This window comes from Corvus moneduloides, chromosome 27, assembly GCF_009650955.1.
Source record: "Corvus moneduloides isolate bCorMon1 chromosome 27, bCorMon1.pri, whole genome shotgun sequence".
Lineage (NCBI taxonomy): Eukaryota > Metazoa > Chordata > Aves > Passeriformes > Corvidae > Corvus > Corvus moneduloides.
The window spans coordinates 3,873,005-3,893,729 of record NC_045502.1 but is presented as its reverse complement, the minus strand read 5'-3'; the positions used below and the strand labels follow the sequence as shown (position 1 = coordinate 3,893,729).

Sequence of the window (20,725 nt, the reverse complement as noted above, 5' to 3'; positions counted from 1 at the left end):
AATGGTGGCGTTTAGAAGCTGTCAAAACAAAAAAGCTTCAATCCTGAATTCCTTTTTTTTTTTTTTTAATTTCTTTTCCCCCTGGGGAAAAAAAAAAATCCCTGACTTTGACAGGAATTTGTAAATTGTCATAATTGTCCCCTGCCCATGGAACGAGGTGATCTTTAAGGTCCTTTCCAAGCCACGCCATTCTCTGATTTGTTATCCCCCATAAATCCAGGGTTTATTTTCTTTGCAAACCGAGAAAATCTCACCGAGCCCTGGATGTGCAAAGGGAGCGGGGGACGAGGTCAGCTGTGAAAAAAAACACGAAGAAACATGGCCTGGAGACAGCTGCAGATCCCCGGGGAGGGAAATCGAGTCCTCAGCACCGCTTCGGCAGCTTTTCCTTCTCTCCCCTGCGCGCCTGTGGCTCGGGGAGGGAGGCGGAGGAGGGAGAGCGGGGCTGGGGGAGGATTTGGGGACGTTGTTGTTGTCGCTGTCGCTGCTGCGCGGCCACGGGCGCTTGTGCGGTGTCCGTGCGTGTCCCTCGGTCCTCCCGCGCCTCTCCGTGCCCAGCCTGGCATAAACAACCCAGCCTCTGGCCATGTCATGCCTTAAAATAGATGTTCCTACATCAGCCTCCCTCCAGCGGCGGCGGCAGCAGCGAGACATGGCCGACTGGAGCTGATCCCGCTCCGATCCCGCCCCGATCCCGGCGCCGCATCCCGGCCCTCGCCAAGGTACGCTCGGGGGTGGCCGTCCCCTCCCCGCGGGTCCCGGGGTGTCCCTGAGCCACGGAGCTTCGGCACAGCTCCCTCCTGCATCCCACGGGATCATTCCTGCATCCCACGGGATCATTCCTGCATCCCGCACCTCTTCCCGCATCCCACAGGACCATTCCTGCATCCCACAGGATCATTCCTGCATCTGGGACCGCTCCCCGCATCCCACAGAACGTCCCCTCCCTCCCAGCCGGGCACAGGGGCCGGGGGAGCAGCGAGCGAGCCCCCGGATCGCCTCCCAAACAAGGGGGACAGCCCCTGCCTGGGAGGCGCCAGGAGCGCTCCAGGGGCTGTTCCCGGCTCGGGATGTGGGGCAGAGCCTCTCCCCTGACCCCCGGGAAGCCGCTCTGGGCCGGGGTTCCGGCGGCTGCACCCCGGCCTGGGTGGGGACGGTTGTTTTTCCAGCCAGCTGTGGCGATAAGAGGGGCTGGAATTCGGCTGCCTCCAGCCCTCTCCATGATCCAGCCGCTTTTTCCAGCCCCTGCTGCTGCTGTGCCCCGGCGCTGCCCGGGGCTGGGGACGTGTGGCTGTGCCGCAGCCAAGGTCACTCAGGGTTTAAGGGCCCCGGCACTCGGCCCTGCCCGGCGCCTTGCCCGGGTGGGCTTTGCCAACCTCAATTCCCAGCCTGGAGGAGCCCAGGTTGGATCAGAGCAGGGGGAATGAGTCGGGCTGGCACCTGGCCCTGGGGTGTGAGCTGTGCTGGGGACCGGGGGTGACACTTGGGCAGGGCTGGCCCGTCCTGCGCAGGGCTCTGAGCTGCGGCCCTGGAGCAGGGAAGGGGCAGGGGGACACCCTGGGTCTCTCTGGGCTTCCTCCGAGCTCCCCCATGCCCTTGCCACGTTTTCCTCTGCGTTGCCAACAAATGGGGGCTGGAGGCTCCTTCCTTCTGCTCCGCCGGCCGGAGCCTCGGGGCAATGTCACAGTGGAGGGACATTGGGTCGCTGTGCCCCCCAGCCCCAACTGGGCAGTGCTGGGAGGGGAGGGGAGGCTCCGGGGCAGCTCCGGGGCAGCAGCAGCGAGGTGGGACAGAATTTCTTCTCCTGAGGGAGGGGCAGCAGCGAAGGCAGCACAAAAAGGCCTCTCTGACCACATCTGGCAGCAGGAACCGCTGGGTCGGGCTGCCCGGGGGGGGAGGGTCCTTGCAGATGTGTAACAAGCAGTGAAGGTTTGGGAGCAGGGCTGCGTCCTGGAGCAGCTGCTGGGTAAAAGGAGCTTTCTCGTGCCCTGCAGTTAACTCTTCTCACCCCAAAGCGGCCCTGGATGTTCCAGAGCAGCTGCAGGGCCGTGCCCATGGAGGGGTTAACCCTGCCCCGCCCTCTCTGCAGGCTCTGGAGGAGGCTGGGCCCTGGCCAGGCTCCTGGTGCCATATGGAATCCTCCACCTGTTCGGGGGCTTTTCCTCCCCAGCCCTGGTGCCGTGCCCAGACCTGGCCGCCTTTCCTCGCCTGCCAGCGCAGGTTGGCAGCGCCAGCCCCGAGCTGGCACCGTCCCCTGGCAGCAGAGCCACGGGAGGGGTCCTGTGCAGAGCACCTCCTGCCAAGGTGGCCGCAGCCCAAAGTCGCGGGGCTGAAGCGAAAGCTCGGCCTGTGGAGGCTCGGGGTTCTGGCTGCTCCCCAGCCCTGGCAGCAGGAACTTCTCCCCAGCAGTTTTCCTTCTTGGAATGCTCGGCTCACACTGGGGAGCAGCGGGTTGGTGACCTGACATCAGCAGGGGGAGACCTGGCTGCTCTGGGCCGGTGTTTCCACAACAGGGATGGAGTGTGTTTGCAGCACCACAGAATCCCAGAACCCCCGAGTTTGGAAAAGCCCTCCGGGATCATCGAGTCCAAGCTGTGCCCGATCCCCACCTTGTCACCGAGTGCCACATCCAGGTGTTCCTTGGACACCCCCAGGGATGGGCACTCCAAAATTCCCTGGACAGTTCCAAGGCCTGAGCACCCTTTCCATGAGGAAATTCCCGCTGCTGTCCACCCTGAGCCTCCCCTGGCCCAGCCTGAGGCCGTTCCCTCTCCTCCTGTCCCTGTTCCCTGCGAGCAGAGCCCGACCCCCCCGGCTGCCCCCTCCTGTCAGGGACTTGTGCAGAGCCACAAGGTCCCCCCTGAGCCTCCTTTGCTCCAGGCTGAGCCCCTTTCCCAGCTCCCTCAGGAGTTCTCCAGCCCCTTCCCAGCTCCGTTCCCTCCCCTGGACACTCCCCTCGCTGAGGGGCCATTTCTCCTGACAGCCTCTCCACTGCTTCCCAACAGGACCGTGGGTGGCAGCAGCAGCAGAAGTGACCCCCAGGCCCCTGTCCGGCCTCTCCGCCCCCACAGGCATGCCGTGTGGGTCTGGGCAGCTCCCATGGCTTTCCTGTCCAGGTTCTACAGGAACAGCAGCAGGTCCCCGAGCCGGGCCCCGCGGGACGAGCGCGGGAGCCACCCCATCCTCAGCGTCTTCGAGCTGGAGCGGCTGCTGTACACGGGGAAAACGGCCTGCAACCACGCCGACGAGGTGTGGCCAGGCCTCTACCTGGGCGACCAGTAAGTGTGGCAGGGCACAGGGACAGGGGGCATTTTGGGCACATGGGGAGGTGGGGAAGGTGAGGGAGCACAGGATGTGATGGGTGAGGGAGCACAGGATGTGATGGGTGCAGAGCACCGGGACGAAGGAGGAAGGAGGTGAGCAGGGCTGTCTGTGCAGGGAGGTCACAGCTCTGCTGAGCTGGGGTGGGCACAGGTGGGGTGTCCACAGAGCCAGGGCTGGGAGATCGCCTGAAAACCCAAAAACCTCAAAAATCTGTCAGGTTTTTGCCTCCAGCTCTCTCAGCCAGAAACGTTTGTCCCGGGCAGCCTTTCCACTGTGCTGCGACACTGTTCCTGGTCTGAAGTGTCCCCTCCCTGCTGTCCCTGCAGAGATATCGCGTCCAACCGGCGGGAGCTGCTGCAGCTGCGCATCACCCACGTGCTGAATGCCTCTCACTGCCGCTGGCGCGGCGGCGCTGAGTACTACGAGGGCACTGGCATCCGCTACCTGGGCATCGAGGCCCACGACTCCCCCTCCTTCGACATGAGCCCCTACTTCTACCCCGCCGCCGACTTCATCCACCAAGCCCTCAACGAAGGTCCCTGGGGAAGGTTCTGGGAGAGGAGAGGGAGAAAGGATGGGGGGAACTGCCCTGGGAAGGGGGGGAGCTGGGGTGGTGTCCTGTGGAGTGGAGGAGCTGCGCTGGGAATTCCACCATCAAACAGAAGTTTCTAGGCTGGGATGGTGTCCCCTGGATGGGATCACCTCAATGGTGTCCCCTGGATGGGATCACCCCAGTGGTGTCCCCTGCACAGCATCACCTCCTCCCCAGAGGGCACAGGCTGGATGAGAGCACCGTCCCCCCAGGTCACAGTTTTTGTTCTGACCTGTTTCTGGGTCTCTTTTGGGCTCTCAGGACACGCTGACACCCTTTGCCATGAGGTGACCTCGGTGCCTCACAGCTGGGACCCCTCATGCCCCGCCAGGTGCTGCCCACCTGAGCCAGGGCTCCGGGTGCTCCGTGGCACAGCTGGGTGCTCAGCAGGCTTTTAACTGGGATGTTTTGGCTCTGCTGTGACGCAGCCGCTGTGTCCCCCCAGGGAGGATCCTCGTGCACTGTGCCGTCGGGGTGAGCAGGTCCGCCACCTTGGTCCTCGCCTACCTCATGATCCGCCACCACATGCCCCTGGTCGAAGCCATAAAGACGGTCAAGGACCACCGCGGGATCATCCCCAACCGCGGCTTCCTGCGCCAGCTGGTGGCCCTGGACAACGCCCTGCGGCTCAAGAGGAGCTCCTGAGGGAGGGCGGGCGCTGCGGGGGCTCTGCCCGCCCGACCCCGCGCCCGCCCAGCTCGGGCTCTGCCCATGGGTCACCTGCAGCCCCCCCAGCTCAGGGGGTCCCCAGACCTGCGAGCCGTCCCCATGGTCCGGCCTGGGCCCTCCACCTGCAGCTCTGCCACCCAGGGAGGCCTGGCCATGGCCTCCTCCCCACCCCGCTCGCTCCAAGACGCCTCTGGAGGACTTGGCCCCACGTCACTGTCACCGGTCACTCCGTCCCTGTGGGCTCCAGGGAGCCTTCAAGGCTTCGTTGTCCCCCCGGCATCTGCCCAGGCAGTCGTGTCCCTCCCTGCCAGGACACTGCAGCTCCATGTGTCCCTGTTGTGTGTCCCGTGTGTTTCTGGTGATGTCAGTCAGCTCTGGGCTGTGGGCCCAGGCAAACTCCTGTCGTAGTGTTTGGGTGTTCCCCATGCCTCGTGTCACCCTGTGGAAATAAAGGCAGTGCTAAGGAAGAGCCTGGACACCCCTGGCGTGCTTGGGGACAGCTCAGGCTGGGATCTGTCACAGGACTGCGGGACAGAGCATCACCCGAGTGCTCAGGGTCCACGTGGACCCGAATCCCCCCAAATTCTCAGTCCAAGGATCAAATCTTTGCCTCCACTCAGTGCCCAAACCTGAGCCCCCGCTCAGTGCCTGTCCTGGGGTTCCCACTCTTTTTCCCAGCAGTGGGGACCAACTGCGGCTCCTGGTGGGAAGCAGAGCCGGGCTGGCAGTCCCAGGGTCACCGTCCCGCACGAGGTGGCCGCAGCAGTGTCCCAAAGGCAGCTCCAAGTGGCCACCCAGGCTGTGACAAACACCCCAGAGAGCAGCAGGGCTGGCTGGGCCGAGCCCAGGAGGGTGCCAAGGCCGGGAAGGGGTGGCCCGGTGGCCCGGGTGGCCCCAGGCTGCCAGCCCTCATTGTCCTCCCTCTCCCGTTATAGCTCCATTCTTCCTGCGCTTCCGGAGGGCTCCGGAGCAGCGCTGGGCTGCAGCTGTGCCGAGCTGGGATCGTGGAAACGGGGAGGGAGAGGGGCCTGGGGGCCGTGCAGGGACAGCGCCGTGGCTTGGGGCACAGCGGGGCCTGTGCCAGCACCCTGGCACCGCTGAGCTGACTGGTGACCCCGACCCCGCGCCGGGAGTCACAGAATCCCAGACTGGTTTGGGTTGGAGGGACCTTAAATCGCATCTCACCCCACCCCTGCCGTGGCAGGGATACCTCCCACCATCCCAGCCCGGCCTTGGACACTGCCAGGGATGGGGCAGCCACGGCTTCTCTGGGAATGCCATCCCAGCTCCCCCCAGGGAGGAATTCCTTCCTGCCTTCAAGTGCAATAGGGAGAGGAAAACCCTTTCCACGAAGAAATCTTCCCGAATATCCAACTTACGGTGTCCCAAACCTGACACCGAGACCCCCGAGGAGCTCCGTGCCCTCGGGGGGCTCCCCCAAAGGACTTCTGCGTGCCCGAGGATGGGCTGGGTGCCGCCTGAGTCGCCTGGTGCCACCCGGGGCAGGCGATGCCCTCGGAACGCGGCTCGTGGATGCGAGCGCAGCCCCGCCCGGGCAGGGACACGCCGGGGGTGCGGCCGCCCGGGGCCACCACCACCGGTGCCGGCGGGGCGGGGGCGGTCCGGGGGCGGCCGCGGGGGGGCTGCGGGGCTGGGGCGGGGTTTGCGGGCACGGCCATGGCCCGGCGGAGCAGCCGCGGCCCCGCGAAGCCGCCCGATGCCCCCGTTCCAGTGGTGCCACGGTGAGCGCGGGGAGGGGGCGGGCGGGTGGGCAGGGGCTGTCCCCTCCTTGCTGCCCGGGAAGGGGGGCACTGACTGCGGGGGGGAGCGGGGCACCCCCGGGCATCCCCCGGGCACCCCCGGGCATCCCCCGGGCATCCCCCGGGCACCCCCGGGCATCCCCCGGGCATCCCCCGGGCACCCCCGGCCGCTCCGTGCGGGGCGGGCGCTCGGTGCCCCCCCGCCTCCCTCCGCTCCGAGGGCTCCCGGGGTCTCGATCCCCCCGTTCCGCCCCCGGCACGGCGCGTCCCGCTCGGCTCTCCGGGAGAAAGCACCCGGCGGAATGGATTGGCCACGCTTTGGCTGCTCGCACCAAAAAACCCCAACCTCAAACCGTCTTTCATGTGCCCGCAAAAGTGGAACAAAGTCATTTTTTAGGGGTCCCCGGACACGGCCCCGGCCCCTCAGGGTCGCGCTCGCCGTGAGGAGCTCTCAGGAACGTGGAGCTGGGTTTGCACATGCGAGGGGGCTCGGTTCAAAGGAGAACTGGGTTATTTTTGTGCCCGAGGAGTTGAGGAGCTGCGCTGGGAATTCCAGCATCAAAGCCCTGCCCCGGCAACAAAGGCCGGGCTGGTTTAATTTATGGAAGGGTTACAGCCTTTGAAGCTAAATATAAAGCGAGCAGTGGCTTCCTCTCCTGTAACACATCCCTCGTGTGCCCTGGGGGACGTGGGGGACACGGAGCCACCGCTCCCCCGGGCAGTTGTCCCACACATGTGGCAGCGTGTGGGTGCAGGGAAATGCTCCGCAGCAGCTCCACGCTCGGCTGTGTCCAAGAAACCTCCTAAATAAGAGAGATTTTGCTTCCCGAGGCTCTGAGCAGCCCCAGCTGTCTCCAGCCTCCAGCGAGGCTTTGGGGACGGCAGGACAGAGCCCAGCCTTGTTCCCAGGCCGAGGCGTGGGTTGAGGGGACAGGGCCTGGGCACCCGACTTGTGCACTTTGGCTTCGAGCCCCAGGCTCAGAGATATTTGATAAATCAGAGCCCGGTGCTGTTAAGGGCCTTCACAGGGCTGGTGGAAAAATCACATTTTAACCTAAATGGGTTTATTCAGAATATCCTGACAGGCGGCCGCTGCCTGGGATTTCAGCTCCTCCTTCGCAGCCCAGCTTTCCCTGCTGCTGCTCACCTGGAGCTCAGGACTTTGCAGACCCCGGGAACTTCATTTGGGGGGCAGCTCCTCATCCCCCGTGCTGGACTTGGCTTCAGGGCAGCTTTGTGCAGGGATTTTTTTCAGCATCCCAGCAAAACTGAGATGGAAACTGCGTTCCATTCTCTGGTGCAGAGCCCACAGCTTTTGTGTGGGAGGAGAAGGAATGGTTTTATTTAATGACCCGCTGAGTTTCCCGTTGGTTTTATTGAACAGGAATTGGGGTGAGGGAGAAGCTCAGCTCAGCAAAACCCCTGCGCAGTGAGGGGGAGGAAACTTGTGTGGGTCCTGACTGGAAATGCTGTGGAATAAATCAAAATGTGGGGTCTGAGGGGCCAAACTTGGCTTTGCTGGAGCACCAGGGCTTTGAGGAGGGGTTGGCTGTGGGGCTGTGGGGTTGAGGTCAGGTTTGGTGTGGGGGACAGGGCTGGGGTCACCCCGTTGTGGGGCTCAAGGCTCTGTGTCCCCAGCGCAGCTCACAGAGGGGGTTTGGGATAAATCTGTGTGGGGAGGAGGAGGAAGAGGGGCAAACCACAGCCCGGATGGGCCAAACTGTACCTGGGCTCCTTCTCCTTCCAAGAGGAGCTGTGGGAGTTCGCATGGAAAACGCTTTTCTGGCCAAACTGAAGCAGCTCCCTGTGCGCGTCCTTCGCGCAGGAGTCCACAAAGGCACCGTGTGTCTGTGGCCACTTCCCCAGATGTTTGCAGATCCCCTTTTTCCCCTTTTTCCACTCAACAATCGCCCCAGCCTTCAGGGGTTCTGGTTCTGGTGTCAAACCAGGAGCCAGGAGCTGGTGGCCGGGGTTGTTTCTCCTCGGTGCCCATCAGGTCCTCATCTCACGTCGGGTAAGCCGGGACTTGATCCGTTCCCCTGGAACTGAAAACACAAAGGCCTCTGTCGGGCAGGGGGGTTTAATCAAAACCATCCAGGGAAGGGGCTGGGAGGGAGAGGGGGCTGAGCTCCGCAGGGACCCCCTGCTCCAGGTTCTGGCAGCTCCTCCTCACATCCCATGGCCTCTCCCAGAGCAGCAAAGGGAATTTCCCTGGAGCTGCACCCCCAGCCCGGGAGTTCCTGAAGGCCCATCCAGCAGGAATGCCCCTGGCTGAGCTGGTGAGTCCCAAAAAGGCCCTTGTGGGGTCAGAGACAGCATTTCACCCCATGGGATGGGGCAGAGCATGGGGGCTGTAGGAGGAGAGGTGGCTGGGGTGGTTTCTGGGGTCAGGAGCTGGGTTTTGGTGTTGTGAGCTGGGTTTTGAATCCCTTAAATGAGCCCAGAGGGATGTGCTGGGGCTCTCCAGCCCGTGCCCCACCAGCTGGTGCTCCAGCATTACCTCATGTCTTACTCAATGGGTTTTTTTCAGAGCTGTAAGCGTTTTGTTTTGTTTTGTTTTGGGGGTTTTTTTGGAGTATTTCTCAATCACTTCCAGCAAGGAAATGGCAAAAAATAATGAACCTTTCCTATTGTCTCTTCCTGCACCTGGTGGTCCTGGGAGCAGCAGGACCTGACAAACAAATCCTCCCTTTCCCGCTGTGGCTGAGGTGGATGACGGATTGTCTCCGGTCATTCCAGGAGGCACAGAGCGTGTGGCTCTGGGGCAGGAAAACCCCATTTCCTACAGCCCAGGCTCTCCTCTGCTGCAGCTGCGCGGCACCAAACTGGTGTCCCCAGTGCCAGGTGGCTCCTGGCCACGGTGGCTTGGCCGTGGCATCGATGGGACACGTGAACTCCCCCACCCAGCAGAGCAGATTCCTGGGAATGGCTGGAATTTGGGTGTCCCAGCTCAGAAGTGCCACCTGCCCACCCTGCTGGGGTGGTGTCCTGCTGTCCCCTGTCACCGTGGGGAGGACACCAGACAGACCAGCCCTGGGTGTCTCTGCTGGTGCAGGAGGTTCTGCTGCCCACTCCTGCCTGTCCCTGCAGAGCGAATTCCAGCCTCTCCTGAGGAACAGGCGGAGGGGCTGGGGGGCTGTAATTAAAGCCAGGAGCGCTCCTGGAGGAGCTGTTTGATGAGGAGCAGGGTGCTGGGCGGAAGGAAGGGGCCAGGGGAGCTGCTCCGTGGGGCACAGATGGGGCTGGGAGCTCCTCTCCTTTCAAGTGAGAGCCGAGGAGAAATCAAAGCCCTGACTCCAGGGGGGTCAGAGCCATTCCCAGACATAAAACGGGGCTCATTCCATGCCAGAGCCCGGCTTTGCAGCAGCCCTGAGCAGTGTCAGGGGGCTGGGGCTCCGTGGGAGCCTCCCGGGGTGGCTGTGCTGTCACCAGCCCTGCGTGACACCCACGTGTCCCCCGTGGTGGCCCTGGGGTGGCACCCGTGGCTTTGCTGGGACAGGGGACTGGGTCAGCCGGTGCTCAGTGACCCCAGCGCCTCTCCCCACGCCGAGGCCGAAGCAGCCGCTTGCTCCTCCTGGGGCGATGGCAGCCGCCAACTGTTGCTGTTTTTCAGGCTGGTTTTTAGCTTCGTCCTTCCCTAAATCCCTTTCCAGCCTCTGTGTATTCCCCTGGAGATGAAATCCCGGGGCCTGCTGCTCCTGCAGCTGCTGCAGAAGGGGCTGGTGGCTGTGGAAATGCAGCTGAGCTGCTCTGAGGGGCTGCTGCTCTTCCAGGGGAGCTCTCACCTCACCGGGCACAGGACGATGTCTTAGTGCTGCTTTTTGCCCACTTGGCAAACTCCACAGGGGACGGAGCCAGCCCAGGCTCTCTGTGCTCTCTCAGCGCATCTTCTTCACCTCCTTTTCACCTAAACGCTGAACTTCTCTCATTTCTCTTCCTGCCAAGGGTGCTCCTGCAGCCTGGGGCTGATTTATCCCACTAAACCCTGTACGATGCCGCCCATCACCTTCCAGGACCTGCCCCTCAACATCTACATGGTCATTTTCGGCACCGGCATCTTCATCTTTGTGCTCAGCCTCATCTTCTGCTGCTACTTCATCAGGTGAGCCGAGGGCTGCGCCGGCGGCTCGGTGTCCCTGGGCATCCCCAGATCCTGGTTTTTCCCAGAAAACCGGGACAAACCGCCGGTCGGTGCCGGGGCCCCACAGCCTGGAGCAGGGCAGGAAGCGCAGGAAGGGGCTCCTGTTTTCCAGGGAACGTGCGAGGGCCGCACTGTGCGGGACAGGGAAGGAGCGGTGGAGGATGTGCCTTTCCCTGCGCTCCCTGCTCGGGGAGCGCTATTTTTAACCCCAAAGCCGAGGCTGCTGTTCCTGGAGGGCCGGCTCAGCCCTGCCCCGCGGGATGTCCCCCGCATCCCTCAGCCACTTCAGGGGCAGTTGGGAGCGCGTTTTGGGGCCCGGCTTGGAGGAGAGGCCGTCCCGTCCTCCCCATCCCCGCGGTTCTGGGCCAGCCGCGTTTCCCCGGCCAAGGTCACGGCGGGGCCGGGAGCTGCCGGCAGCCGAGCGCTGGAAATGCGGCGCTTCCTGCCCTGCGAACGACTTCCGAAGGCAAACAATCGCCCCCGCCGCCCTTATCGCTCCCACTGCCCATTCCCGGGGCCAGCTCGGGCTGCTCCTGCACAAACGGAGCCGCTGATCCCGAATCCCGGGCGGGAGGGGCGCGTTCCCCGTGATTTCAGGTGCCTCCCGAGTATTTTTGGCTGCAAAACTCACGGTGCCTTTCTCTCCCTGTCCCCAGCAAGCTGCGGCAGCAGGCGCAGAGCGAGCGCTTCGGGTACAAGGAGGTAACGCGGGGGATGTTCCCGCACCAGCCGGGCGGGGTTTGGGATGAGCGGGGACACAGCGGGGACCGGGGCTGCGCGTTCCAAAGCGCTGGGACGGGACACCCTGCCCGGAACCCCCCGGGCTCAACCCGCCCGCGCACGGCTCCCTTCAGCTCCTCCCGGGGCAAGATCCTTCCTGCAGTTAAATCCTCCCCTCCTTCTCTCCTTCAGGTGGTTTTGAAAGGCGATGCGCGCAGGCTGAACGTGCACGGGGTGAGCGGGACCACCTCTGGATCGGGATGGAGCTGGGATTAACAGGGACAACCCTCGGGACACATCCCCTGTGCTCAGGAGCAGGGCTGGGACAGGCTGGGGATGCGATGTGGGGATGTGTGCCCCAAAATCCCCCTCCCCGCGGGTGGTTTGGGAGCGGGGCCGAGCTCCCGGCTGGAAACACCCGGGATTTCCCGAGCCGTGGCATTTCTGGCGGGTCCCACGTGTTCGCACCCGCCCTCAGCCTCCGTCTCACCTCCCACAGCAGACCTGCGCCGTCTGCCTGGAGGATTTTCGGGTGAAGGAGGAGCTGGGGGTGCTGCCGTGCCAGCACGCCTTCCACAGAAAGTGAGTGGGGCTGGCAGAGCGGGGCGGGAGCGGGGAATTCCCTGCGGGAATCGGCATTGCCGCCTTCCTGCCCGCAGGTGCCTGGTGAAGTGGCTGGAGGTGCGCTGCGTGTGCCCCATGTGCAACAAACCCATGGCGGGGCCGGGGCAGCCCCGAGCCGGCATCGGGACCCTCCTGGATGAGCTGGTGTGAGCCAGCCCCGCTCCACATCCTGCGGGATCCGTCGGGATCCGTCGGGATCCACCGCGGGACCGCGGCTCCGCACGCCCGGCATTGCCCACCCCGCCTGCCCAGGGTCCCTCTGGAAGGATCCGGGGTTTCCCGGTTGGGATTTTGACCCCGCAGGCCGTGGCTTGGTTTGGGATTTGCCGCTGTCCGGGCTGTGCTCCCCATGGAGCCGGGACGGCCCCGGGCTTCCCTGCGGGAAGCTGAGCCCCAGGGCGCGGGTGGGCTCCTGTCCCCACTTCTGCTGCAGAGTTATTTTTGTACCCGAGCCCCTCCGGACCCCCAGGATCCCCATGGGGCAGAGGGATTGTACAGTTTTGTGTAAAAAAATGATTAAATGGATGATTTCTTAGTCTGTCTCAGCTGTGGGTGCTGCCAGGGGGCCCCAATAAAGGCCAAGGGGATGCTGAAACCCCCAGGTGCACGAGGAGGGGACACTGCTGGCCGTGACCCTTTAATGGAGTGACAAATCACCCAAACTGCCCCGAACAGCATCGACGTGCCTCCCCTCCCCAGGGCCAGGACCCCCCGGCTGTGCCCAAATCAGGGCGGAACCCCCTGATCTCCCCGTTTTCACTCATTTTTGACATGTCCGAGAGAAGATGACATCAGCGGTGACATCACTGACCCCTCCAGGGCCGGGCACCCCCCAAGCTGTGCCCACATCAGGGTGGACCCCCCTCTAATTTGCCCATTCCCACTCATTTCTGACATGTCCGAGAGAACGCGGCGCCAGTGATGACGTCACAATTTACTCATTTCCACTGATTTCTGATACTGAAAAGCGATAACGTCAGAGCAGCACCACCCACCCATCACGCCACGAAAATGACGTCACGGTGATTACGTCACAGCAACGTCACCTCCTCATTACCCCCCTGCCGCTGTTCTTTGACGCCAAAAAGAGAAAGTGACGTCGCGGTAACGTCAGGACCCCCCGGCGGTCAGATGGGACTGTGCAATGTCGTAACGCAGGGCGCACACGTCACGCAGCCGCGTGCCACTCCCATTCATCATCTCCATGAACCGGAAGGATCAAAAGCGCTTCTTCCCGCGCCGGGCCCCACAGTCACGCCACTACTCTGAAGTCACGGTGATATCGCCGTCCTCATCTAGCTCCCCTCCTTCCGTTTCAGCCCCCTCCGCACCACCGCCCGCCGCCCTCCCGTCCCGGTTTCTGCCCTCCCCGCCCCTCACGGCCGCTGTTCGCCGCACCGCGATTCTTAATTAGTAATGCTAATTTATTCACGCAACGCCACGCCCCCTTTGCCCACCTGCTTTACGGCAACTGGGGGGGATTTGCGACAGCGCGCGCGCGTGGTGCTGCGGTGAGGGGAGCGGGGGCGCTCGGGGCTCTCCGAAGGGGTCCCGGGGGTTCGCGCTGCCCGCGGGGCGCTGCTGCCACCGGCGATGTGTCTTTAGAGGGGTTTTAGGGCGGGGACGTCCCTCCGGGGGTCGTGCCAGGCCATGGATGTCAGCAGCCCGACGCGGGCGCTGAGCCCGGAGCGGGGTCCCGGGCAGGCGGAGCCGCCGCCCGCCGCCCCCTCGGCCGAGCAGGTGCTGCTGCAGGCGCGGCTGGCGCTGTCCGAGCGGCCGGGAGCCCTCCGGGAGCTGGGCGCGCTGCTGGAGGCGGCGGATCCGCGCTGGCTCCTGGGCTCGGCGAGCCCCGCGGCGCTGGGCTCGCTGGCCGCGGCCCTGGGCGGCTTCGCGGCTCCGCCGCGCCGGGAGCAGGACGGGACCGAGCCCCCCGGGCAGGACGCAGCGCTGGCCGCCGTGGCGGAGCGAGCGGAGCGCGTTGGCGCCGTGTTCCTGCTCCTCCTCCAGAAGCTGGAAGCTGCCAAGGGTCAGGAGTCGCTGGGGATGGCCGTGGTGGGGCCCGTCCTGCGCCGGGTGCTGGGACACGCGTTCATCTTCGCCGTCACGCACAAGGACGAGAGGCCCTGGACCACGGCGAGCACTCGGGCAGTGGCTCAGGAGCTGCTGGAGCGGCTGCTCCAGGCTGCCGGCTGCGGGTCCGTGGCGGAATTCCTGCGGGGAAAGGAGGGGGATGAGGAAGGAAGATTCGGAGCAGTGATGGGGCTCCTGAAGCAGGAGTTAACCAAGTGAGTGCGAAGGGGAGCGTGGCGCTTGGAGGGTCTCTGTGTAGGAAATGCTGGGAAACGGAGCTCAGGCTCAAGAGATGCTAAACAGGAGGCCAGGAGCTTTACAAATGCCCAGCAGTGGAAGGTGCTGGGGGATGATTGTCAGTTTGCTGCCAGCTGAGAACCTCAAGTGCACGGGAAATGAGTACTCTCAGTGTTCCCTGAGCTGTGTTTGTCCCTCCAGAGACACCTGGAAGCGTAACCCAGGCTCCAAACACGTATTCTCCTGGACTCTGCTCCACGTCAGCCGGCCCTGGCTGTGCCCTCACCTGGAGCGGGTGCTGCCGCCCGCGCTGCTCCTCTCCGATGACTTCCAGGAGGAGAACAAAGTGCTGGGCGTGCGCTGCCTGCACCACATCGTCCTCAACGTGGTGAGGGAGGGAGGGCAGGGCTTGGAGCCCTTTCCGGGTGTTGCTGAAGGAAGGGTCAGTCCCAGAATGTCCTGAGCTGGAGGGGACCCACAAGGACCAGAGTCCAACCCCCGGCCTGGCACAGACACCCCAACAATCTCGTCCCTGCGAGCGGTGTCCAAGCAGCTCCTGGGGAGCCTGGGCAGTACCCAGCACCCTAAAATCCAACCTAACCCTGCCCTGGCACAGCTCCAGCCATTCCCTCGTGTGGGTCAGGTTCCTAACTTCTCCTCCTGGCACACGGCAGGGCTTACCCTGCGTTCACAGCAGTTCCTCACGCTCGGGGTGTCCCAGGGTTTGGGCGGGATGTGCTTTCCTTAGGTTTTAGCAGAATGTGCTGCCCAGGAACAACGCCCTGGTGTCTGTTGTTGCAGCCGGGTGCGGATCTGTGCCAGTTCAACAGGGCCCAGGTGGTGTTCCACGCCCTCTACAACCACCTCTACTCACGGGAGGCCCCTCTCATCCAGGTAGGACGGCTGGGCTTGGGTTTAACGTGCCTTGGGCTATTGGCAGCCGCGCAGTTTAAGGCAGGAGGAGGCTGAACCTGTTGCCTCTCACAGTCCAGTCAGGCTGTCACCAGCCTGTGAGACAGAGTAGTTCGGGAGATTCCAGGAAAATGCCAGAGCAGAGGGAATCCTCCTGCCCCGTTCCAGGGCAGGTAACAGGTTTGAAGCACTCGGGCCTGTCGGGTGAGCAGCAGCGGCCGTGGGTGGTCACAGGGTTGGGATTTACTGGGTTTTGGAGAGAACACGAGCTCAGGTTCCCCATCTGTCCCCAAACCAGGCAGTGCTGCTGTGCCTGCTGGACCTGCTGCCCGTCCTGGAGCGAGGCCAGCGGCACCAGGGCCACGGGAGAGCCACGTCCCCCTGGGACCAGGTGCTGCAGCTGGTGCTGACCCACATGGAGGCCGAGCATCGGCTGGCGCTGCGCAGGGTCTACGCGGGGACCCTGCCCGCCTTCGTCACCAGGTGAGACACAGGGGACAGGGGGACCTGGGGGCCCTGCCCACCTTCCTGAGGAGCTGAGAGCAGACCAGATGAGAGCTGTGACCCCACGGGGATGGGCCCTGGGCTTGCACCCAAGGGTATCCTCTGCCTCAGGGTGTGTTTGTGCCTCCAGACTCGGCATCCTCATTGTGAGGCACCTGAAGAGGCTGGAGCGAGTCATCCTGGGCTACCTGGAAGTCTCTGATGGTCCCGAGGAAGAAGCCAGACTGGGAATCCTGGAGACACTGCAGTGCACCATAGAGCACGCCTGGCCCAGGTACCTCTCTGGGGGGATTACACACAGAAAAGCTCTCCTGGAAGCCCGTCCTGACATGAGTGCTTCATTCCTGTCCTGAATGTTTTCATAAGACCCAAAGCTACTTTTTCTTGAGGAAAAGGCCCTCAAATCCTAAGGGAGAATCTGTCCCAGGAAGTGCTTGCTGGCATTACTGAAAAACCTGGCTCCAGAATTAAGCTGGGTTCTCTCTCTCTGAGTTTGACCCACCTTGTGCCTGTTCCAAAAGCATGAGTGGTTACAAATTAAATCAATGTGGAGTAAGCCCTGGGCTGTGCAGGGACAGCATTCCTGCCACACCATCCCGAGGTTCCTGTGTGTCCAGGGCTGTCCTGGCACGCTGACCAAGGCCAGCTGCTTCCTCAGGCTGGCACCAGCCCTGCCCCACACCAGAACCAGGAGCTGCTCAGCAAAGCTGTGCTGTCCTGTGCCTCGGGAAGGGTTTGGGATGAGGTGTTGCCCTTGCAGGATGCCCTGCAGGCTCCCCGTGCTCCTCAAGGCCCTGCTGAGGCTGCTCTGGGACGTTCACACGGAGCAGGGCCCAACGCCGGTGCCCGTCAGAGCTGCCCTGCTCCACAGGGCCACCCAGTGCCTCATCCTGCTGGATCGCTGCTCCCAGGGCCAGGTGAAGGTGAGTCAGGGACTCTGTGCCAGTGCCCTCTTCCCTCTCAGCAGGATTTGGCATTTCCCCTCCCCAACATCAATAATCGATTGATCAGTGCCTCGATACCAATCGATGGGGATCAATCTGTGCTTTGCTCCACCCGAGGGCTGGGGGGGCTGGGTGACACCGTAACCCAAGCACTGCAAATGCTGCTTTTCTCCCTGCAGGTGCTGCTGGAAGGGGTGCACAGCAGCTGTGAGGAGAACCAGGTGCGGGAATGCCTCAGGAAGGTGCAGGAGAGCAGCTGAGGTGCCTGACACTGCTCACCCCCTTTTGTACAGTAAAATTGTTGTATTTATTTAAAGTTCTGTCATTCTTGTCCCACCTGTGAGCCGCACACCTCCCCCAGACACATCCAGGCCACGTGTGGCTCCTCCAGCCTTACAGGAAGCAGCAGAGCCCCCCGGGCCAGGGCCCTTCCTGGAGCAGAGTCTGGGCTGAGCTTTCTGTGGTTGTAGAGGGGGGGATGTTCCTTTGCTTCATCCAGTTGTACAAACTCACTGCAGTTCCCTGGGGTCAGGACAGAAACCCCGCTGTTCTTGCAGAAAATGTGTGGAATATAAAACCAGGAGTCACTGAGGGTCCTGTCCAGGGGTGGAAGGTGGGGACACCCTGCAGTGCCGTTCTGGTGACACATCTGGAGCTCTGCCAGTCAGTACAAAACGGGATCAGGGAAGGTTCAGGCTGCTTTTGTCTTGGTGCTTGGCTCTGTTTCCTCTTCGTACTCTATTTCAATGTAGGGACGTTTTCTCCTGGCTGGGCCCTTCAGGGGAGTTTTCCCTTTAGATTTGGGGTGGGAGGCTTTCTTCTCTACTTCTTCCTCCTCTTCCTGCTCCTCTTCACTGCTCGTCTCCAACTTATCCATGTCCTGAGGAAGAATTGGGTGACGGGAGTGATGTCAGAGCAGGTTGTGTAACTAAACCTCCTCTTTTCCCCAAAATCACCTCGTGGATGATCCCGTTCCACAATCCCTGGCTCCAGAGGAGCTGGGCTGGGGTCCCACTGTACAATTCTCTTCCACAACTCCGATTTGGCTGCCTCCTCCCCATCCCCAGAGACACCCAAGGCTGGAGGTGCCCATCCAGCTCAGCCTCAGTTTGCACCTGGTGCTTCACCTACCTCGAAGTCGCTGAGCTCGCTGTCCTCTGCTTCCACAAACTCCCTTTTGTCCATGTCCTGCAGGGAACAGAGGCAGGGACTGAGCACAGCAGTGCCACGACTCGTGCAAGAGCCACCACAAGGTTGTTCTGAGCTCTCCTGAGGTGTTCTCAGCCAGCAGGTGGAGGCACCTGAGCACCAGGGCAGGGCTGAAAGCTTTACCTCATCATCATCTTCATCTTCTTCCCTCTCTGCATCCGACTCGCTCTCGCTCTCTGCATCTTGCTGTTGGAGGGCCTTGTCAAAGGCGTGGATGGGGAAGTTGTAAATGTCTCCATACTGAAAGGAAAATGGGGATTTTCCGTAAGCCACAGGAGGAAGATGGACTTTGGGCACGGGGCAGCATCAGACTGAGGTGAAAGCCCCTTGCCAAGTCTGACCCCACGCTCCTGCACAGAACAGGAGGGGAGCCCTCGTGTTTTGGGGCTCCCTGTGTTTTGGGGAGCCAGGCACCCCCTATCCCCCCCGGAGGCAGCAGCACAGGGGCAGCACTGTGAGCTCTGTGTGACCCTCACCGTGTCCTGCTTCAGCCTTTCCAGCAGCTCCTTCTCGATGGCATTGTCCAGCTGGGCAGCAATCAGGGCTTTCTCCTACGGGACACAGAGCAGCTGTGTGAGGCTGAGGGGCAGTGGGGACAGGGGCAGTGGCAGGAGGTGACACGGAGCCATCACTACCTCTCGCCTGTTCTCACGCCTCTCGATCTTCCTGCGCAGCGGGACGAGCTTCCTCCTGCAGGGAACACAAGCTCTGGGAATCTGGCAGCCTCTGGCAGCAACAGCCAGCAGCTCCAGCATTCCAAACGTGGCTGCAGCGTGTGCAGTGTCCTGGGGGCAGCGTAGGCTGCCTCAGGATAACGAAGATCTACAGCTGTTGGAGAGGGTCCAGAGGATGGGGAAGGGTCTGGAGGGGCCACAGGAGGAGCAGCTGAGGGCACCTGGAGCAGCTCCTCCAAGGGGACAGCTCCGATCTCTGCTCCCTGTGACAGAGACAGGACCCAGGGAACGGCCGGAGCTGTGCCAGGGGGGTTGGGATGGATTTTAGGGAAAGGTTCTTCCCCCAGAGGGTGCTGGGCACTGCCCAGGCTCCCCAAGGAATGGGCACGGCCCCGAGACTGCCAGAGCTCCAGGAGCGTTTGGGCAGCGCTGCCAGGGATGCCCAGGGTGGGGTTGTTGGGGTGTCTGTGCAGGGCCAGGATTTGGGGTCAGTGATCCCTGTGGGTCCCTTCCAGCTCCGGACATTCCCTCAGTGCATTTATACACCCGACTCCCTGCGGCTCATCCACGCCACACAGATCCATCTCAAACCCCTCAGGAAAACAGTGACCAGCTCCACGTCCAGCAGTGCCAGCAGCTCAGGAGAGGGGCAGCAGCTCCATAAGCCACCAGTGGTCACTCCATGGTCACTCCCCGTGTCCCTTACTGTCTCTTGAGGGTCAGCTTGCGGATGCGGATCAGGTACTGCGTGATCTTGGTGAACCTCTGCTTGCACTTGTGCCGGATGAAGCGGGGCCAGTAGATGAGGTTCTCATCGATCTGCTCCAGAGCCTTCTCGTAGTTCTTGCTCAGCAGCACCTGCGGGGACAGGGGAAGGGGTGGGTGACAGAGCAGGACAAAGCAGGGACGCTTGGGAGGGGCTGCATCGCTCCCAGAGTCACGGAGCCATTAAGGAAAAGCCCTCCAAGGTCATGAACTCCACCCTGTGCCCGATGCCCACCTTGTCCCCAGCCCAGAGCACCGAGTCCCACCTCCAGGGATGGGCACTCCAAACCTCCCTGGGCAGCCTCTGCCAAGGCTTCAGCACCCTTTCCATGGGGAAATTCCTGCTGCTGTCCACCCTGAGCCTCCCCTGGCCCAGCCTGAGGCCGTTTCCTCCCTCCCGTCACTGCCTTGTCCCCGAGCTCACCCGCTCCCAGAGGCGCCGGGGGAACGCCGCCCGCTCGATCGTCTTCATGTAGAGATAACAGCGACCTGGAACAGGGAACAAACCCCACTGAGTGCCACACCCAGGCGTTCCCTCGACACCTCCAGGGGTGGGGACTCCAAACCCCCCGGGCAGCCCCTTCCAAGGCCTGACTGCGCTCTCCATAGGGAAATTCCTCCCGCTGTCCCCGCTCCCACCTTTCTCCTCACGGACAGTGGCGTACTGGCTGTTGGCCAGCGGGCAGGAGGAGCGGTTGCACAGCCCCGTCAGGTTGTACTCGTTCCGGCAGAAGTTCTGCGTTTTGGTGCTGGGAAAGAGGGGACAAGGAATTAATGAGGGAAAAGCAGGAAGACCCCACTGCCCCTCCAGCTCACCCCATCCTCTGTGACTCGCAGCGAGTGGTGGCACAGGGGGGACACTGTGGGGTTTGAGGGGTAGCCGAGCGTGTCCCTCCAGTTCCTTTCCCTGCTGGATCCCCCCAAAGCCCCACCCCGTCCCCCCAAACTCACGTCATCTTGTAGGAGCAGAACTGCCTGTTCCCCAGCATGCTCCAGACAACCTGCGAGCACAAACAGCGGGTGACACACCGCGACACCCCTCACCCGGCCCCCCACGTCCCCCGCCGGCTCCGGCAGCCCCCGGTGCGGCTCTGACGCCGGAAACCCCACAAACATTGGGGTTTTCTCCATGTTGCCCCAGCAGGGAGAGCGCGGTGCCCCAAGAAGCGCAGACACATCGCATCTGCTGCTGCCGAATGCCCGTTCACAGCCCCCGGCCCAGCTGCCCCCCTCGAGCCACCCCCGCGCCGGGGACTGGGGACCCCCGGCCACGTGGGACGGGCGCACGGCCGGGCCCAGCGGCGGGGGCGGGCGTTTGACACGGGGCCGCAAGAACGGTCGGACTCACATCGTCCGAATGCATGGTGGCGGTGCCAGCGGTGCCAGCGGCGGCTCAGAGGTGCCAGTGACGGGGACAGCGGTGCCCGCGGCGGTGACTGACGGTGCTGGCGGGACCGGCCGCGCGGGCTAGGGCGCCGCCATTACCGGAAGGGGCGGGGCGCGCGAAGTCTCGCGAGAGCGGCGGTGCGGCGGGCGGGAAGGGGGCGGGCCCCGCTGTCATGGCGGCAGTGGCGCCTCCC

General features: G+C 63.1%; 4 protein-coding genes and 1 non-coding gene across 7 annotated transcripts; 3 read left to right on the top strand and 2 right to left on the bottom strand.

Moving 5' to 3' along the window:
* Positions 1-461: 461 nt before the first annotated feature.
* Positions 462-5,054, top strand: DUSP26 (dual specificity phosphatase 26). Of its 2 annotated transcripts, none has more exons than XM_032092245.1 (4): positions 462-699; positions 2,984-3,278; positions 3,651-3,859; positions 4,362-5,054. In XM_032092245.1, exons 1-4 carry the CDS (start codon positions 606-608, stop codon positions 4,559-4,561), a joined length of 798 nt encoding a protein of 265 aa, XP_031948136.1. In that variant the 5' UTR covers positions 462-605; the 3' UTR covers positions 4,562-5,054. The 2 variants fall into 2 exon arrangements, with proteins under 2 accessions (XP_031948136.1, XP_031948135.1); XM_032092244.1 differs by having other exon boundaries at positions 601-722; positions 3,006-3,278.
* A 1,176-nt stretch (positions 5,055-6,230) lies between these two features.
* RNF122 (ring finger protein 122) lies at positions 6,231-12,365 on the top strand. 2 transcript variants are annotated; one of them, XM_032092142.1, is made up of 6 exons: positions 6,231-6,327; positions 10,291-10,447; positions 11,143-11,188; positions 11,399-11,440; positions 11,709-11,788; positions 11,866-12,365. In XM_032092142.1, the coding sequence occupies exons 1-6, from the start codon at positions 6,303-6,305 to the stop codon at positions 11,978-11,980; spliced, it is 465 nt and encodes a 154-aa protein (XP_031948033.1). In that variant the 5' UTR covers positions 6,231-6,302; the 3' UTR covers positions 11,981-12,365. The 2 variants fall into 2 exon arrangements, with proteins under 2 accessions (XP_031948033.1, XP_031948032.1); XM_032092141.1 differs by having other exon boundaries at positions 11,706-11,788.
* Positions 12,366-12,955: 590 nt separating this feature from the next.
* On the bottom strand, positions 12,956-13,049 carry LOC116435760. The gene has a single exon (XR_004236848.1). It is a non-coding gene; the product is annotated as a small nucleolar RNA U13 (small nucleolar RNA).
* Positions 13,050-13,388: 339 nt separating this feature from the next.
* TTI2 (TELO2 interacting protein 2) lies at positions 13,389-16,813 on the top strand. The gene is made up of 7 exons (XM_032092139.1): positions 13,389-14,115; positions 14,339-14,525; positions 14,939-15,031; positions 15,348-15,532; positions 15,684-15,827; positions 16,314-16,476; positions 16,677-16,813. Exons 1-7 carry the CDS (start codon positions 13,481-13,483, stop codon positions 16,755-16,757), a joined length of 1,488 nt encoding a protein of 495 aa, XP_031948030.1. The 5' UTR covers positions 13,389-13,480; the 3' UTR covers positions 16,758-16,813.
* Positions 16,814-16,987: 174 nt separating this feature from the next.
* Positions 16,988-20,643, bottom strand: MAK16 (MAK16 homolog). Its single transcript, XM_032092140.1, has 10 exons — positions 20,494-20,643; positions 20,097-20,146; positions 19,785-19,894; positions 19,570-19,634; positions 19,087-19,238; positions 18,342-18,396; positions 18,183-18,257; positions 17,830-17,946; positions 17,629-17,685; positions 16,988-17,377 (listed from the first exon to the last, which is right to left on the bottom strand). Exons 1-10 carry the CDS (start codon positions 20,506-20,508, stop codon positions 17,189-17,191), a joined length of 885 nt encoding a protein of 294 aa, XP_031948031.1. The 5' UTR covers positions 20,509-20,643; the 3' UTR covers positions 16,988-17,188.
* Positions 20,644-20,725: the final 82 nt, after the last annotated feature.

What these genes read in the sequence shown, in the direction of transcription:
- TTI2 (XM_032092139.1), top strand. Translation starts at nt 13,481, where the DNA reads ATGGATGTCAGCAGCCCGACGCGGGCGCTGAGCCCGGAGCGGGGTCCC. An exon ending in CTGCCCGCCTTCGTCACCAG is followed by an intron (nt 15,533 to 15,683) that starts GTGAGACACAGG and finishes TTGTGCCTCCAG; the next exon opens with ACTCGGCATCCTCATTGTGA. An exon ending in ATAGAGCACGCCTGGCCCAG is followed by an intron (nt 15,828 to 16,313) that starts GTACCTCTCTGG and finishes TTGCCCTTGCAG; the next exon opens with GATGCCCTGCAGGCTCCCCG.
- MAK16 (XM_032092140.1), bottom strand. An exon ending in CCCGGCGCCTCTGGGAGCGG is followed by an intron (nt 19,239 to 19,569) that starts GTGAGCTCGGGG and finishes CTGTCCCCGCAG; the next exon opens with GTGCTGCTGAGCAAGAACTA. An exon ending in AAGCTGACCCTCAAGAGACA is followed by an intron (nt 18,397 to 19,086) that starts GTAAGGGACACG and finishes TGTTCCCTGCAG; the next exon opens with GAGGAAGCTCGTCCCGCTGC.
- DUSP26 (XM_032092245.1), top strand. Translation starts at nt 606, where the DNA reads ATGTTCCTACATCAGCCTCCCTCCAGCGGCGGCGGCAGCAGCGAGACA. An exon ending in GATCCCGCCCCGATCCCGGC is followed by an intron (nt 700 to 2,983) that starts GCCGCATCCCGG and finishes TTCTCCTGACAG; the next exon opens with CCTCTCCACTGCTTCCCAAC. An exon ending in GGCCTCTACCTGGGCGACCA is followed by an intron (nt 3,279 to 3,650) that starts GTAAGTGTGGCA and finishes CTGTCCCTGCAG; the next exon opens with AGATATCGCGTCCAACCGGC.
- RNF122 (XM_032092141.1), top strand. Translation starts at nt 6,303, where the DNA reads ATGCCCCCGTTCCAGTGGTGCCACG. An exon ending in TTCTGCTGCTACTTCATCAG is followed by an intron (nt 10,448 to 11,142) that starts GTGAGCCGAGGG and finishes CCCTGTCCCCAG; the next exon opens with CAAGCTGCGGCAGCAGGCGC. An exon ending in AGCGCTTCGGGTACAAGGAG is followed by an intron (nt 11,189 to 11,398) that starts GTAACGCGGGGG and finishes TCTCTCCTTCAG; the next exon opens with GTGGTTTTGAAAGGCGATGC.